Here is a 14,797-nt window from a genome sequence, read left to right as displayed (position 1 = left end):
TACTGAGCTGTGTATCTAATCCTATCCTGTGTGATACTGTATACTGAGCTGTGTATCTAATCCTATCCTGTGTGATACTGTATACTGAGCTGTATCTAATCCTATCCTGTGTGATACTGTATGCTGAGCTGTGTATCTAATCCTATCCTGTGTGATACTGTATACTGAGCTGTGTATCTAATCCTATCCTGTGTGATACTGTATACTGAGCTGTGTATCTAATCCTATCCTGTGTGATACTGTATACTGAGCTGTGTATCTAATCCTATCCTGTGTGATACTGTATACTGAGCTGTGTATCTAATCCTATCCTGTGATACTGTATACTGAGCTGTGTATCTAATCCTATCCTGTGTGATACTGTATACTGAGCTGTGTATCTAATCCTATCCTGTGTGATACTGTATACTGAGCTGTGTATCTAATCCTATCCTGTGTGATACTGTATACTGAGCTGTGTATCTAATCCTATCCTGCGTGATACTGTATACTGAGCTGTGTATCTAATCCTATCCTGTGTGATACTGTATACTGAGCTGTGTATCTAATCCTATCCTGTGTGATACTGTATACTGAGCTGTGTATCTAATCCTATCCTGTGTGATACTGTATACTGAGCTGTGTATCTAATCCTATCCTGTGTGATACTGTATACTGAGCTGTGTATCTAATCCTATCACTGTGTAATACTGTATACTGAGCTGTGTATCTAATCCTATCCTGTGTGATACTATATGAGCTTTGTATCTAATCCTATCCTGTGTGATAGTACCTGTTAAATTGCTGTATCTAATTCTATCATATGTGACACTCTCTGCTGAGCTATAATGTGTGATACTGTGTATCTAACCCTATGACATGTGATGCTATGAGATGACTCCGCCTCTCCTCTATGTTTCAGGCCTCCCTGCTTTGGTCGTGGCGATCTCCGTCGGTTTTACTAAGGCGAAGGGCTATGGATCGGCCAATTAGTAAGTGATGTCTCTGTTTTCTGCATGTATCTCTATCCATATATTACCTCTATATCTCCAGACTCCTCCCCTTTATTCAGGCTCCTCCCTGCAGTGTAAAGCATGGGGGAGATGGATTACACAGGGTTTAAAGGGTGAACTGAGACATGGCTGCTTACTTCCAAAAACTGCAGCAGCCCCCAGGTCCAGTCCACCAGTCCTCATTCACTTTAATGGAGCTGAACTGTAACACCAGGCCCTACCTGTGGACTGTGGTGGCGCTGTTTCTGGAATAAAGCAGGCTTGTTTGTGTAAATCCTGGATGAAATCTGTATATTGGTGATGATGATGAACCTACTTCAAATGTTGTGGTGTGCCATGACAAAGTCATCTCTGCTGCATACGTCTACACTATGATTTGTATATCGCTTAGGAATATGTTGGCGCTATAGAAATACAATGTAATAATAATTACAATATTAAATGAGATTATATAGAGATAAATAAAATGCAAATAAAAATTATAAAGATACAAATCATTTAAATAACTGGAACGAAAAAATTGTTAAACAATCTGCAGTCCTCCACCTGTGATCTGATTGACTACAGCTCGGCTGTCTGCAGTCCTCCACCTGTGATCTGATTGACTACAGCTTGGCTGTCTGCAGTCCTCCTCCTGTGATCTGATTGACTACAGCTCAGTTGTCTGCAGTCCTCCCCCTGTGATCTGATTGACTACAGCTCGGTTGTCTGCAGTCCTCCTCCTGTGATCTGATTGACTACAGCTCGGCTGTCTGCAGTCCTCCTCCTGTGATCTGATTGACTACAGCTCGGTTGTCTGCAGTCCTCCTCCTGTGATCTGATTGACTACAGCTCGGCTGTCTGCAGTCCTCCTCCTGTGATCTGATTGACTACAGCTCGGCTGTCTGCAGTCCTCCTCCTGTGATCTGATTGACTACAGCTCGGTTGTCTGCAGTCCTCCTCCTGTGATCTGATTGACTACAGCTCGGTTGTCTGCAGTCCTCCCCCTGTGATCTGATTGACTACAGCTCGGTTGTCTGCAGTCCTCCCCCTGTGATCTGATTGACTACAGCTCGGCTGTCTGCAGTCCTCCTCCTGTGATCTGATTGACTACAGCTCGGTTGTCTGCAGTCCTCCACCTGTGATCTGATTGACTACAGCTCGGTTGTGTGCAGTCCTCCCCCTGTGATCTGATTGACTACAGCTCGGTTGTCTGCAGTCCTCCCCCTGTGATCTGATTGACTACAGCTCGGTTGTCTGCAGTCCTCCCCCTGTGATCTGATTGACTACAGCTCGGTTGTCTGCAGTCCTCCCCCTGTGATCTGATTGACTACAGCTCGGTTGTCTGCAGTCCTCCCCCTGTGATCTGATTGACTACAGCTCGGTTGTCTGCAGTCCTCCCCCTGTGATCTGATTGACTACAGTTCGGTTGTCTGCAGTCCTCCACCTGTGATCTGATTGACTACAGCTCGGTTGTCTGCAGTCCTCCCCCTGTGATCTGATTGACTACAGTTCGGTTGTCTGCAGTCCTCCTCCTGTGATCTGATTGACTACAGCTCGGAAGTCTGTAGTCCTCCACCTGTGATCTGATTGACTACAGCTTGGTTGTGTGCAGTCCTCCCCCTGTGATCTGATTGACTACAGCTCGGTTGTCTGCAGTCCTCCAACTGTGATCTGATTGACTACAGCTTGGCCGTCTGCAGTCCTCCCCCTGTGATCTGATTGACTACAGCTTGGCTGTCTGCAGTCCTCCCCCTGTGATCTGATTGACTACAGCTCTGCTGTCTGCAGTCCTCCCCCTGTGATCTGATTGACTACAGCTCGGTTGTCTGCAGTCCTCCCCCTGTGATCTGATTGACTACAGCTCGGTTGTCTGCAGTCCTCCCCCTGTGATCTGATTGACTACAGCTCGGTTGTCTGCAGTCCTCCCCCTGTGATCTGATTGACTACAGCTCGGTTGTCTGCAGTCCTCCACCTGTGATCTGATTGACTACAGCTTGGCCGTCTGCAGTCCTCCCCCTGTGATCTGATTGACTACAGCTCGGTTGTCTGCAGTCCTCCCCCTGTGATCTGATTGACTACAGCTCGGTTGTCTGCAGTCCTCCACCTGTGATCTGATTGACTACAGCTTGGCCGTCTGCAGTCCTCCCCCTGTGATCTGATTGACTACAGCTTGGTTGTCTGCAGTCCTCCACCTGTGATCTGATTGACTACAGCTCGGTTGTCTGCAGTCCTCCACCTGTGATCTGATTGACTACAGCTCGGAAGTCTGTAGTCCTCCCCCTGTGATCTGATTGACTACAGCTCGGAAGTCTGTAGTCCTCCCCCTGTGATCTGATTGACTACAGCTCGGTTGTCTGCAGTCCTCCCCCTGTGATCTGATTGACTACAGCTCGGTTGTCTGCAGTCCTCCCCCTGTGATCTGATTGACTACAGCTTGGTTGTCTGCAGTCCTCCACCTGTGATCTGATTGACTACAGCTCGGTTGTCTGCAGTCCTCCTCCTGTGATCTGATTGACTACAGCTCGGTTGTCTGCAGTCCTCCACCTGTGATCTGATTGACTACAGCTCGGAAGTCTGTAGTCCTCCCCCTGTGATCTGATTGACTACAGCTCGGCTGTCTGCAGTCCTCCCCCTGTGATCTGATTGACTACAGTTCGGTTGTCTGCAGTCCTCCACCTGTGATCTGATTGACTACAGCTCGGAAGTCTGTAGTCCTCCACCTGTGATCTGATTGACTACAGCTTGGTTGTGTGCAGTCCTCCCCCTGTGATCTGATTGACTACAGCTCGGTTGTCTGCAGTCCTCCAACTGTGATCTGATTGACTACAGCTTGGCCGTCTGCAGTCCTCCCCCTGTGATCTGATTGACTACAGCTTGGCTGTCTGCAGTCCTCCCCCTGTGATCTGATTGACTACAGCTCTGCTGTCTGCAGTCCTCCCCCTGTGATCTGATTGACTACAGCTCGGTTGTCTGCAGTCCTCCCCCTGTGATCTGATTGACTACAGCTCGGTTGTCTGCAGTCCTCCCCCTGTGATCTGATTGACTACAGCTCGGTTGTCTGCAGTCCTCCCCCTGTGATCTGATTGACTACAGCTCGGTTGTCTGCAGTCCTCCACCTGTGATCTGATTGACTACAGCTTGGCCGTCTGCAGTCCTCCCCCTGTGATCTGATTGACTACAGCTTGGTTGTCTGCAGTCCTCCACCTGTGATCTGATTGACTACAGCTCGGTTGTCTGCAGTCCTCCCCCTGTGATCTGATTGACTACAGCTCGGTTGTCTGCAGTCCTCCCCCTGTGATCTGATTGACTACAGCTCGGTTGTCTGCAGTCCTCCCCCTGTGATCTGATTGACTACAGCTCGGTTGTCTGCAGTCCTCCACCTGTGATCTGATTGACTACAGCTCGGTTGTCTGCAGTCCTCCCCCTGTGATCTGATTGACTACAGCTCGGTTGTCTGCAGTCCTCCACCTGTGATCTGATTGACTACAGCTCGGTTGTCTGCAGTCCTCCCCCTGTGATCTGATTGACTACAGCTCGGTTGTCTGCAGTCCTCCCCCTGTGATCTGATTGACTACAGCTCGGTTGTCTGCAGTCCTCCACCTGTGATCTGATTGACTACAGCTCGGTTGTCTGCAGTCCTCCCCCTGTGATCTGATTGACTACAGCTCGGTTGTCTGCAGTCCTCCCCCTGTGATCTGATTGACTACAGCTCGGTTGTCTGCAGTCCTCCACCTGTGATCTGATTGACTACAGCTCGGTTGTCTGCAGTCCTCCACCTGTGATCTGATTGACTACAGCTCGGTTGTCTGCAGTCCTCCCCCTGTGATCTGATTGACTACAGCTTGGCTGTCTGCAGTCCTCCCCCTGTGATCTGATTGACTACAGCTCGGTTGTCTGCAGTCCTCCACCTGTGATCTGATTGACTACAGCTTGGCTGTCTGCAGTCCTCCCCCTGTGATCTGATTGACTACAGCTCGGTTGTCTGCAGTCCTCCCCCTGTGATCTGATTGACTACAGCTCGGTTGTCTGCAGTCCTCCCTCGCAGTACCGGAGACTTGTTATGTATTCACTGCTGTTCGTCTGCTGGATACCCACAAGACTGCAGCAATGTTTAATCATGGCGCACAGCGCCCGTTCACTCTGCACATGATCCTCTCCAGTAAAGCAGATTTTCACGCCGGCCCCCATCGTTTCCATCTAATCACCTCTGGGTTATATTCGGATCCAGGCTCTCACTCTCTCCCCTTAAAATCACAGGAGTGTCGCTGGCATGGCGCCACAGGTTCTGCAGCCTGCTCACATCCACTGCAGGGACATTTATCTTACTTCCTGCAGCTTGTTCGGAGGCGCTGACCAGGAGCGCAGCTGTGCAGGGAGCGGGGAGGGGCGGAGGAGACTGGACCTCTATCTGCAGCTCTAAGGGTGGCAGAGAAGGGGTTAATGAGAATCTGGCCTGCAGAGTCCTGTGTACCAGCCTATTCCCTGCAGTGTACATGGAGCTGTGGAGGAAGAGACTGATGATGTCTCCAGAATTTCATCATTTATTACCTGAGTTCTCTCTCCATATTAACACTCACACAGAAACAGCAAAGTGACTGCCATCTCTGTGCATAGGTTACATGTCATGGGATGTTCGCCATGCTAGGGGGCGTAGTACATGTCTGCTTTACTTTAATTCTGCTCAGATCATACTGTCTACCTGTTTCTCCTTGTAAATGATGTAGACATAGCTAATACTGCTTCCCCATTACAGACAATAATGTAGGGACAGATAGTGCTGCCTCCCTATTACAATAAATGATGTAGGTACAGATAGTGCTGCCTCCCTATTACAGTAGATAATGATGGTACAGATAGTGCTGTCTCCTTATTACAGTAAATGATGTAGGTACAGATAGTGCTGCCTCCCTATTACAGTAGATAATGATGGCACAGATAGTGCTGCCTCCTTATTACAATAAATGATGTAGGTACAGATAGTGCTGTCTACTTATTGTAGTAAATGATGTAGGTGCAGATAGTGCTGCCTCCCTATTACAATAAATGATGTAGGTACAGATAGTGCTGTCTACTTATTGTAGTAAATGATGTAGGTACAGATAGTGCTGCCTCCCTATTACAGTAGATAATGATGGCACAGATAGTGCTGCCTCCCTATTACAATAAATGATGTAGGTGCAGATAGTGCTGCCTCCCTATTAAAGTAAATGATGTAGGTGCAGATAGTGCTGCCTCTCTATTACAATAAATGATGTAGGTACAGATAGTGCTGCCTCCCTATTAAAGTAAATGATGTAGGTACAGATAGTGCTGCCTCCCTATTACAGTAGATAATGATGGTACAAGTAGTGCTGCCTCCCTGTTACAGTAAATGATATAGGTGCAGATAGTGCTGCCTCCCTATTACAGTAAATAATGATGGTACTGATAGTGCTGTCTCCTTATTACAATAAATGATGTAGGTACAGATAGTGCTGCCTCCCTATTAAAGTAAATGATGTAGGTACAGATAGTGCTGCCTCCCTATTACAGTAGGTAATGATGGTACAAGTAGTGCTGCCTCCCTGTTACAGTAAATGATATAGGTGCAGATAGTGCTGCCTCCCTATTACAGTAGATAATGATGGTACTGATAGTGCTGTCTCCTTATTACAATAAATGATGTAGGTACACATAGTGGAGCCTCCCTATTACAGTAGATAATGATGGTACTGGCAGTGCTGTCTCCTTATTACAGTAAATAATGTTGGTACACATAGTGGAGCCTCCCTTTCTATCATGGCAAATTCTATAGGTACAGATACTACTGATATCCTGTCTCTCTAAATTACTTACTGTAGGTATAGAGAGTATTCTCTCCCTACTACAGTAAATGATATTGGCACAGATAGTACTGGTTCTCTGCCTCTCCCTGTCAAAGATGTAGGTACAGATAGCACTTTCTTCTTTTCGCTATGTAAATCATGCAGGTATAAATAGTACTGTATTCCGCGTTTTCCCTGTAAATGATGCAGCTACAGATAGTACCGTCTTCCTGTTCCTCACCCTGTTAATGATGTAGCTACAGATAGAACTGTTTTCCTATCACGCCTTGTAAATAATGTAGGTACACTACTCTATCACTCCCTGTAAATTAAGCAGGTTCAGATATTGCTGTTTTCCTATCTCGTCCTGTTAATGATGAAGGCACAGATAGTACTGCTTCCCTGCCTCTCTCTGTATATGATGTAGGTACAGCTAGTCCTGTCTTCCTGTAACTTTATGTTAATGATGTAAATACAGACAGTATTGTCTTTCCATCACTCCTTGTTAGTTATGTAGGTAGAGATAATACTGTCTTCCCATCACTCCCTGTTAAAATTGTAATTACAGATAGTACTCCTTGTATCTTTCCTTGCTAAAATGTAGGCACAGATAGTTCTGTCTTCACATCACTCCCTGTTAATGATGCAGATACACCTAGTCTTGTCTTCCCAGTCTATCTCTTTAAATGATGTAAGTACAGAAAGTACTTCCCGTCACTCCCTAATAATATTGTAGGTACAGAAAGTACTGTCTTTCTATCACTCCCTGCTAATAATGTAGATAGAGATAGTACTGTCTTCCCTGTCTCTGTGTAAATGATGTAGGTACAGATAATACAGCCTCCTTGTCTCTTCCTATTAATAATGTAGGTACGGATAGTGCTGCCTCCTTGTCTCTTCCTATTAATAATGTAGGTACAGATAGTACTGCCTTCCTGTCTCTCCCTATTAATAATGTAGGTACAGATAGTGCTGCCTTCCTGTCTCTTCCTGTTAATAATGTAGGTACAGATAGTGCTGCCTCCTTGTCTCTTCCTATTAATAATGTAGGTACAGATAGTGCTGCCTTCCTGTCTCTTCCTGTTAATAATGTAGGTACAGATAGTGCTGCCTCCTTGTCTCTTCCTATTAATAATGTAGGTACAGATAGTACTGCCTTCCTGTCTCTCCCTATTAATAATGTAGGTACAGATAGTGCTGCCTCCTTGTCTCTTCCTATTAATAATGTAGGTACAGATAGTGCTGCCTCCTTGTCTCTTCCTGTTAATAATGTAGGTACAGATAGTGCTGCCTCCTTGTCTCTTCCTATTAATAATGTAGGTACAGATAGTGCTGCCTTCCTGTCTCTTCCTGTTAATAATGTAGGTACAGATAGTGCTGCCTCCTTGTCTCTTCCTATTAATAATGTAGGTACAGATAGTACTGCCTTCCTGTCTCTCCCTATTAATAATGTAGGTACAGATAGTGCTGCCTCCTTGTCTCTTCCTATTAATAATGTAGGTACAGATAGTGCTGCCTCCTTGTCTCTTCCTGTGAATAATGTAGGTACAGATGGTACTGCCTCCTTGTCTCTTTCTCTCTCTGGTGATACTTTCTTATCAGCGTTGACATTAGTACAATCAGGATCTTTACTTCCTGCTAGAAGACCAAAAGTGATCAAATATAGTAAATAGTAATAGGGGGGATGTCAAGTCAATGTGTCACTGCTCATGGGGGGCATTATTGGGGGAGGGGGATTTTTCTTCAGTCTTTCCAAGTTTAATATTTTTTTAATTAAGCAACTATTTATTTAGGCATCAGGGTAAAGTTAGAGCTATACACTCCATTATCATTACTACAGACGGTATTAACCCCTTGGTGTTCAGCTGCTTACACGCATTCCTATGGGAGCCAGGTATTCGATGGAATACTACTCGCTCATCTCTAGACTCCTTATAATTCACTGCCCAACATTTTAAAGGCGCCTTGTTACATGATTTGGGATATCAACCAAATCAGAAAATATCTTCCAAATGGAAAAAGGCATCCATCTGTAGACATCGATTTTGGGGTTCAGTCGTCATGTGACCCATGTACAGCTCAGTCTCTTTCAAGTGAATGGTTATAAGCTGCAATACTATACATAGCCACTATACAATGTGCGGCGCTGTTCTCGGTTCTCAGTCAAGGGGTCACACAACTAACGTGAATGCTGCGATCTCTTCAGACTGCTTATTGTTGGGGGTCAAGGAAATGGAAAACCCCTTAAAGGCGGCCCTACACCTTAAATAACTGTCAGCTGACAGTTATACATTTCCCCATAAGCATGAATGATTGGTTCGCCTGTGGGAGTCAATAGGGAGTCAGGAACGAGCGGCTGCCAGGCACCATCGGAGGAAGCCTATCTCTAGTATGAACAATGTATTGGACATGTTGAAATCCAACCTGTCTGATCCTTAGCAGATGTGAGTCCGTACAGCACCATGATCAGGTTTTCTTACCCGACGTCGCTTTCCCTGGCCCCCGTTCACACTGTAGCGTCCCCTGCTGTTTACAGGGAGCGGTTGAGGGTAAAAGGCTTTTTCAATGTCAGGGAACATCTTCCATGAAAGTGCGAGGATAATATTTAGCTTTGTGCGCCACGTCGAGGCGGCCTGACATTGAATAATGACCTGCTTCGTGCCACGCAGTGCCACCGTGTCAAACCTTTCCACTTGTTCAGCTTACAAATTGCTAAGAACACCTTATTTAGGTGGAAAGAATGGGCGACATTAATCTTAATACGGGACTTGAAAACAGCGTGAGTGCTAGAATTAATTTATTAGCTGTCTTCAAGGTAGACTGAGTTTGCTCTGAGAAGGCGAAGGCCAATCATGATTTTGTTAAGATGCTCATTCCTCGGAAAATTACTTGGTTACATGTCCTTGGTCGGGGGTTTTGTTCTTTGCATATTTTTTTTTTTTCTTTTGAATACTGCAAGTTCTCTCGTGCCAGGGTCAAACTGCTGAAAATTTTTGGAAATATTTTAAAGCGAGTCCAATATCAGCAGAATAGAGGGTGAACGCCCTGTTGACCTCTCTCATTTTTACCAGAAAATATCCAATGGGTGGGGATCCTATTTTAGACTGGGCAGAGGGGGGGAGGCTCCTGCTGCAGCCAGATGAAACCTGATCGGATGCAGGACAGTGAGACGGAGGAGGGGGCATGGTTGGTTCCTTTAAGGGGTTAACCTCTTGTTACATTGTGTTCAATTCTTATACATACTATCCAGTGATAAATGATGTCCGCCTTCGTGTCAGCGTAAGTGTTAATAGATCTCCGTGTCACTCCAGCGCTTGTCCTCTTCCTACGCCATCACAGCGAGGGGGAGCGTCACCATCGCTTTCACTGCCCGGACATCTGTCACTGCAATATTGGCTTTGGCCCTGGAGCAGAAACAATTGACCAGGGTCAGCTGTCTGGGATCTCATTGGCATTCAGGCGGCAATGTCTGGACTCTTGGCACAGCACTGGAAAACCTTTCATCTCCGTGCCAGCGATTCTCACAGTAGTCATTTTGCTGTCAGCCCATGTGAAGTAGAGATACATTGTGTTTTCGCACTGTCTGCTGTGAACGGGGCGAGGGCTCATCAAACGCGCACAACAGTTTACCTGCAAATAAAAGCACATGAAGGCAAACGTGCAAGCGGTGCGGCAGAAGACCTGGCGTGCGGTGGAGGTCGCACAAGAGCGTCTCGCTTATCATTATAGAATACGGAATCTATTTTACAATGTCTCTTATTTGCTACTTTGTATAATGTGAAACCACCTGTTCATTCCTGGAAACTGTCAGCAAGCTGCTGTTGATGGATCCTTTGTCATGTATTTGGATTCAGTGTCTGTGGGTTTAGGATCTTCTCTAGGGTCTCTTCTCACATGGCAATTATGGTGCGGCCAACCATGGGGATTTACTGAAATTCTAACAATTTTGCAACACATTCATCCAGATGAGAAAGCGCCCCAAGGACTCCAGCCCACCCACTCACTAGTACATGTGTTACAGGGGTCCGAAGGCTAGCAGATCCAAGATGGAAAAACAGAAGAAGCAAATAAAAGATAATATACAAGAATAGAAGTCATCGCTTTCTCTGATTTAGGGGAGCTTAGAAGTCATTGACTCCGACCCCCTAAGATATATAGACAATTGTAAGCTCATAGGAACCTGTAGACATTTATATATACCCTACTGGCCCCCTCCCTAATGTATAGAACATTCCAGAAGTTAGGAGAAGGGTCTGTGTTGTGTGTGTGTCTTATGGTCACTGGTCTGGAGTGTGACCTTACACCTTTGTAGCAGACGGTGTAGCCAACAAAGCTAGAATTGTAGCGACAGAAGCAGCAAGACTAAGAAAATGACCAATATATATTGCCCAGTATGGTCTATCTTATCTTATCTAGTATATGACTACCCAATGCAAGGATCTGGGTAAGGAGTGAGCACCATCACTGGCGTATGGAGACTTACACAGCCATTTTCATCCCATAATTACCCAATACAAGTATCAGATGTTGATTGTTCAGATTTTACTGAATTTTACACATAATTTTTAGCATTTGTTTGCTGATGGTTTCCAGGTAGCAGCAGTTTCAACATTTTAGGTGTAGGTCTCTATTCACTCCAAGTCCTGTTGGTTCTGCTTGGCTTTCTCTATCTATTGACCAGGGACCGACCATTCGACTTTCCATAGAAAGCTACACTACAAATGAAGGCTAACAATATATTGACCTTGTGACTTTCCGGCTCCATATCTCCCCATCCACTACAGCTTGGGACGTGAGACTCCCATCATCTTATAGACAATCCTCCTGGCTATCTGATACATAAATGTGACTTGTAGCTATTCAGCATATGATCAGTTCTGGAGATTCTTCTCATGTGACTACATTGTTACTGTTACTGTTTTGCTCCTGTAAACATTAATTACATTTTTAGTATCCCCTTTTTTTTTTTTTTTATGTAGATTGTGAGCCCCACATAGAGCTCACAATGTACATTTTTCCCTATCAGTATGTCTTTGGAATATGGGATGGAAATCCATGCAAACATGGGGAGAACATACAAACTCCTTGCAGATGGTTTTTATGCCCTTGGCGGGATTTGAACACCAGGGCCCAGCGCTACAAGGCTGCAGTGCTAACCACTGAGCCACCGTGTGGCCCCCCTTTTAGTGTCCCCTTTTGGCTTCCATCACTGCCTGGATCCTTCTGGGCATGCTCTTCTTCAGATTCACGGATGTCTCGACCGACCATGTTGGTGCACACTGGACAAAAAGAACTTTTTCTTCAACTCTACCCACAAGTGTTTGATTGGGTTGAAGTCTGGGGATTGTCAGCGCCAATCCAGCCCCTCTCCTTCATTGGCATACAACTATTTCTTCATATATATATATATATATATATATATATATATATATATATACACACACTTCCCTAAGAGGTGGGGCTTATCCGTCCTGTCCTCCTATGGCAGAGCAGTGGGGGAGAGCTCCTGCTGCAGCCAGTCACCTTACAGTAAGTGTGATCTGCTTGATGTCCTGGGATACAAATGGAAACATTCTTTATAAATTTCTCACAGTTTTAATTGCAATACAGATACAGAATAGCATCAAACAGTGGTGAAGGAACAGCCCCAGATTTCATCCTCGGAGGTTCTCTCTAGAGATTTGTATATTTATCTGAGCACAACAACAAGTTTCTTGAACCATAGAAGTGCGCACATTTGTATTCACACCGTCGGGTAACTCGCTTGTTTGTCTTTTGCAGTTGCTGGTTGTCTCTGGAAGGAGGTCTCCTCTACGCCTTCGTGGGCCCGGCCGCTGCTGTTGTTTTGGTATTTTGTTTGATGAATCCCTCTCTTTGTTGTTCCCTATGATTTTTTTTCTATCTATAAATCCAAGTCATTGAGTCGTATCAGAGGGAAGGAGCCTGAGAGCAGATACAGGATTCGGTGAACACTCCTGTGATGTTCCGGTTTTGAGACAATGAAGGGATTAATGGTCTCTCAATGCCATAATCCTCCTGCTGAAATCATTGAGCATGGAAATTGAGGAATTAAAAATCTCTGTGGCTGCTCTGTGTGGTCTCCAGCCCTCGGAATATTAGTATAATACTGTAGAAGGTCATTCGGCTATCGCTTCCGATCCCTCACACTCAGTTGGGCCGAGCATGCATGTATTGTCCCTGGGGAGAAAGGAGTAAGCTACTGTCCAGCACTCTGGTGGCTTATCTCCTGTGACATTCAACATGTCCAATCCTTTTTCCCCAGGATATGCCTGGTAATTCTAAGAATAAAGAGTTTAGTAATCACATTAGTCCGTTCAGTAGTAACCTACGAAGACGAGCACTTCCATGGCGGCTCACGTGAACATCGTGCAGATGCAGCTTCCAATTTGTCGTCTGCATCTTACAAGAAAACGTGTTTCTTTGCCAAGAATATATCTCATTTTCTTCTCTGCAGGTCAACATGGTCATTGGAATTCTGGTGTTTAATAAACTTGTTTCGAAAGATGGCATCACTGACAAGAAGCTCAAGGAACGGGCCGGGTAAGTCCATTGTCGGTGTGTCTTAGAGCAGATGACATGAGCAATAACCAGATTGCTATCCTAACACTGTGCAAACACTGCCATTGATCGGAACAGCGCTGTCCACAGCTGGGGTTCTGTTCCTTTTGGAATGGATATACTGGTTTGGCAATAATCCCCGCATCATGTTATTAGGCTTATTGGAAAAGTCATGCATGATGGTAAGGGGGCTTCCTAAGAGGCGGTGTACAGAGGCACTGTCTTCCTAATTACATCCTGGGAAACATATTTGCATATTCCCCAAAAAGTATGTCATGTTGAATGAGATACATTGTATATTGTAGTAGAAATACAACACATTTTACAGTATCTATATCCTATATAGATACTGTATCCCTTTCATGGCCATTAATTCTTGATATCCCAACCAATAAAGGTCACAAATGGGAAAACCACTTTAAGACGTGGACCTAGCGCACATTTTCACTTGTCAGCTTTGCCGTATAGACTGGGGCATGGTTAGCAGAGCACGAGGGATTTAATGACGGCTCTGGTTCACTGCTGGAGATAAGTCAGGATGATAAAGCTATACTTGATGTGAACTGATCCTGAACTCTTCCTGGATATTGTCTTAGTAGGTGAGATGTTCTGTCCATCATATCCCAGTCATTGCAGCTTGCATAAGGCAACAGTAACCCTCACCTTGACTAATGGTATCCATTATTCCACCATGTTGCACTTGCCCAACATGACACTGACATGGTAACAATTTACCCTCCTTACCTGCATCTGGTTATTGATCACATTCTGTGTAAACCTTATAGGTTCATTAGAAGTAACTTCTGTTTTCCACCTCCTGTGATTCTATGAATTGTTTTATTTGTGTTGGAACACAGTTTGGACAGAAACATTAAAAACAAGGACATTTAACTATATTATTTGGGGACTTAAGTCAGGCATGGACAACATCTTATAAATCAACCATCAGAGCCAACCTATACTAACAATAGTGCTAAACCATTGTGGGTACTTGGCTATAGTACCCCAGAGCTATGGTAGGCAGGCTGCTCTACTAGCGCTTGAGGTCCCTTGGTTTGTTCATTGGGCCATATAGGCTGGGTTGACTCCTTGTCATTCGATTTCTCGTCCTCAGCATGGTGACTGATTCTTTCATTGGTTAGTTTGATCCATTGTCTCATCAGGCAACTCTAAAATGTTCCACCTCTCTCACCCGATTCCATCACTATACTAATTAGACTCATTGTTCTTCAGTGAACTATGTTTACAAGACAAAGTTTTTGGGACAAAACGTTTCTCCACCCTTTACAAGACAAAGTGATTCTCCACCCTAAGGAGTCTTAAGATGTCACTTGAGACTTCCCAACCTTATTGAGGAGATTTACCAAATTATGTAGTTCTATAAACCAGCCACTTTGTCGATCAAAATTTTTGAGAGGGCACTTTTTTTGGGTTTCCACC

At 45.0% G+C, this 14,797-nt stretch overlaps 1 protein-coding gene across 1 annotated transcript in view; it reads left to right on the top strand.

Moving 5' to 3' along the window:
• ADGRB1 (adhesion G protein-coupled receptor B1) overlaps nucleotides 1-14,797 on the top strand; it is a 398,297-nt gene that overhangs the window by 334,847 nt on the left and 48,653 nt on the right. Inside the window, exons 21-23 of the mRNA XM_075270037.1 lie at nucleotides 902-971; nucleotides 12,560-12,626; nucleotides 13,254-13,339. Of these exons, the coding sequence (XP_075126138.1) occupies nucleotides 902-971; nucleotides 12,560-12,626; nucleotides 13,254-13,339 (223 nt within the window). The remainder of the gene's footprint in view (nucleotides 1-901; nucleotides 972-12,559; nucleotides 12,627-13,253; nucleotides 13,340-14,797) is intronic.

Source organism: Leptodactylus fuscus, chromosome 4, assembly GCF_031893055.1.
Source record: "Leptodactylus fuscus isolate aLepFus1 chromosome 4, aLepFus1.hap2, whole genome shotgun sequence".
NCBI lineage: Eukaryota > Metazoa > Chordata > Amphibia > Anura > Leptodactylidae > Leptodactylus > Leptodactylus fuscus.
Note: the sequence above shows the minus strand (reverse complement) of the source record. Positions and strands in the feature narration are given on the sequence as shown.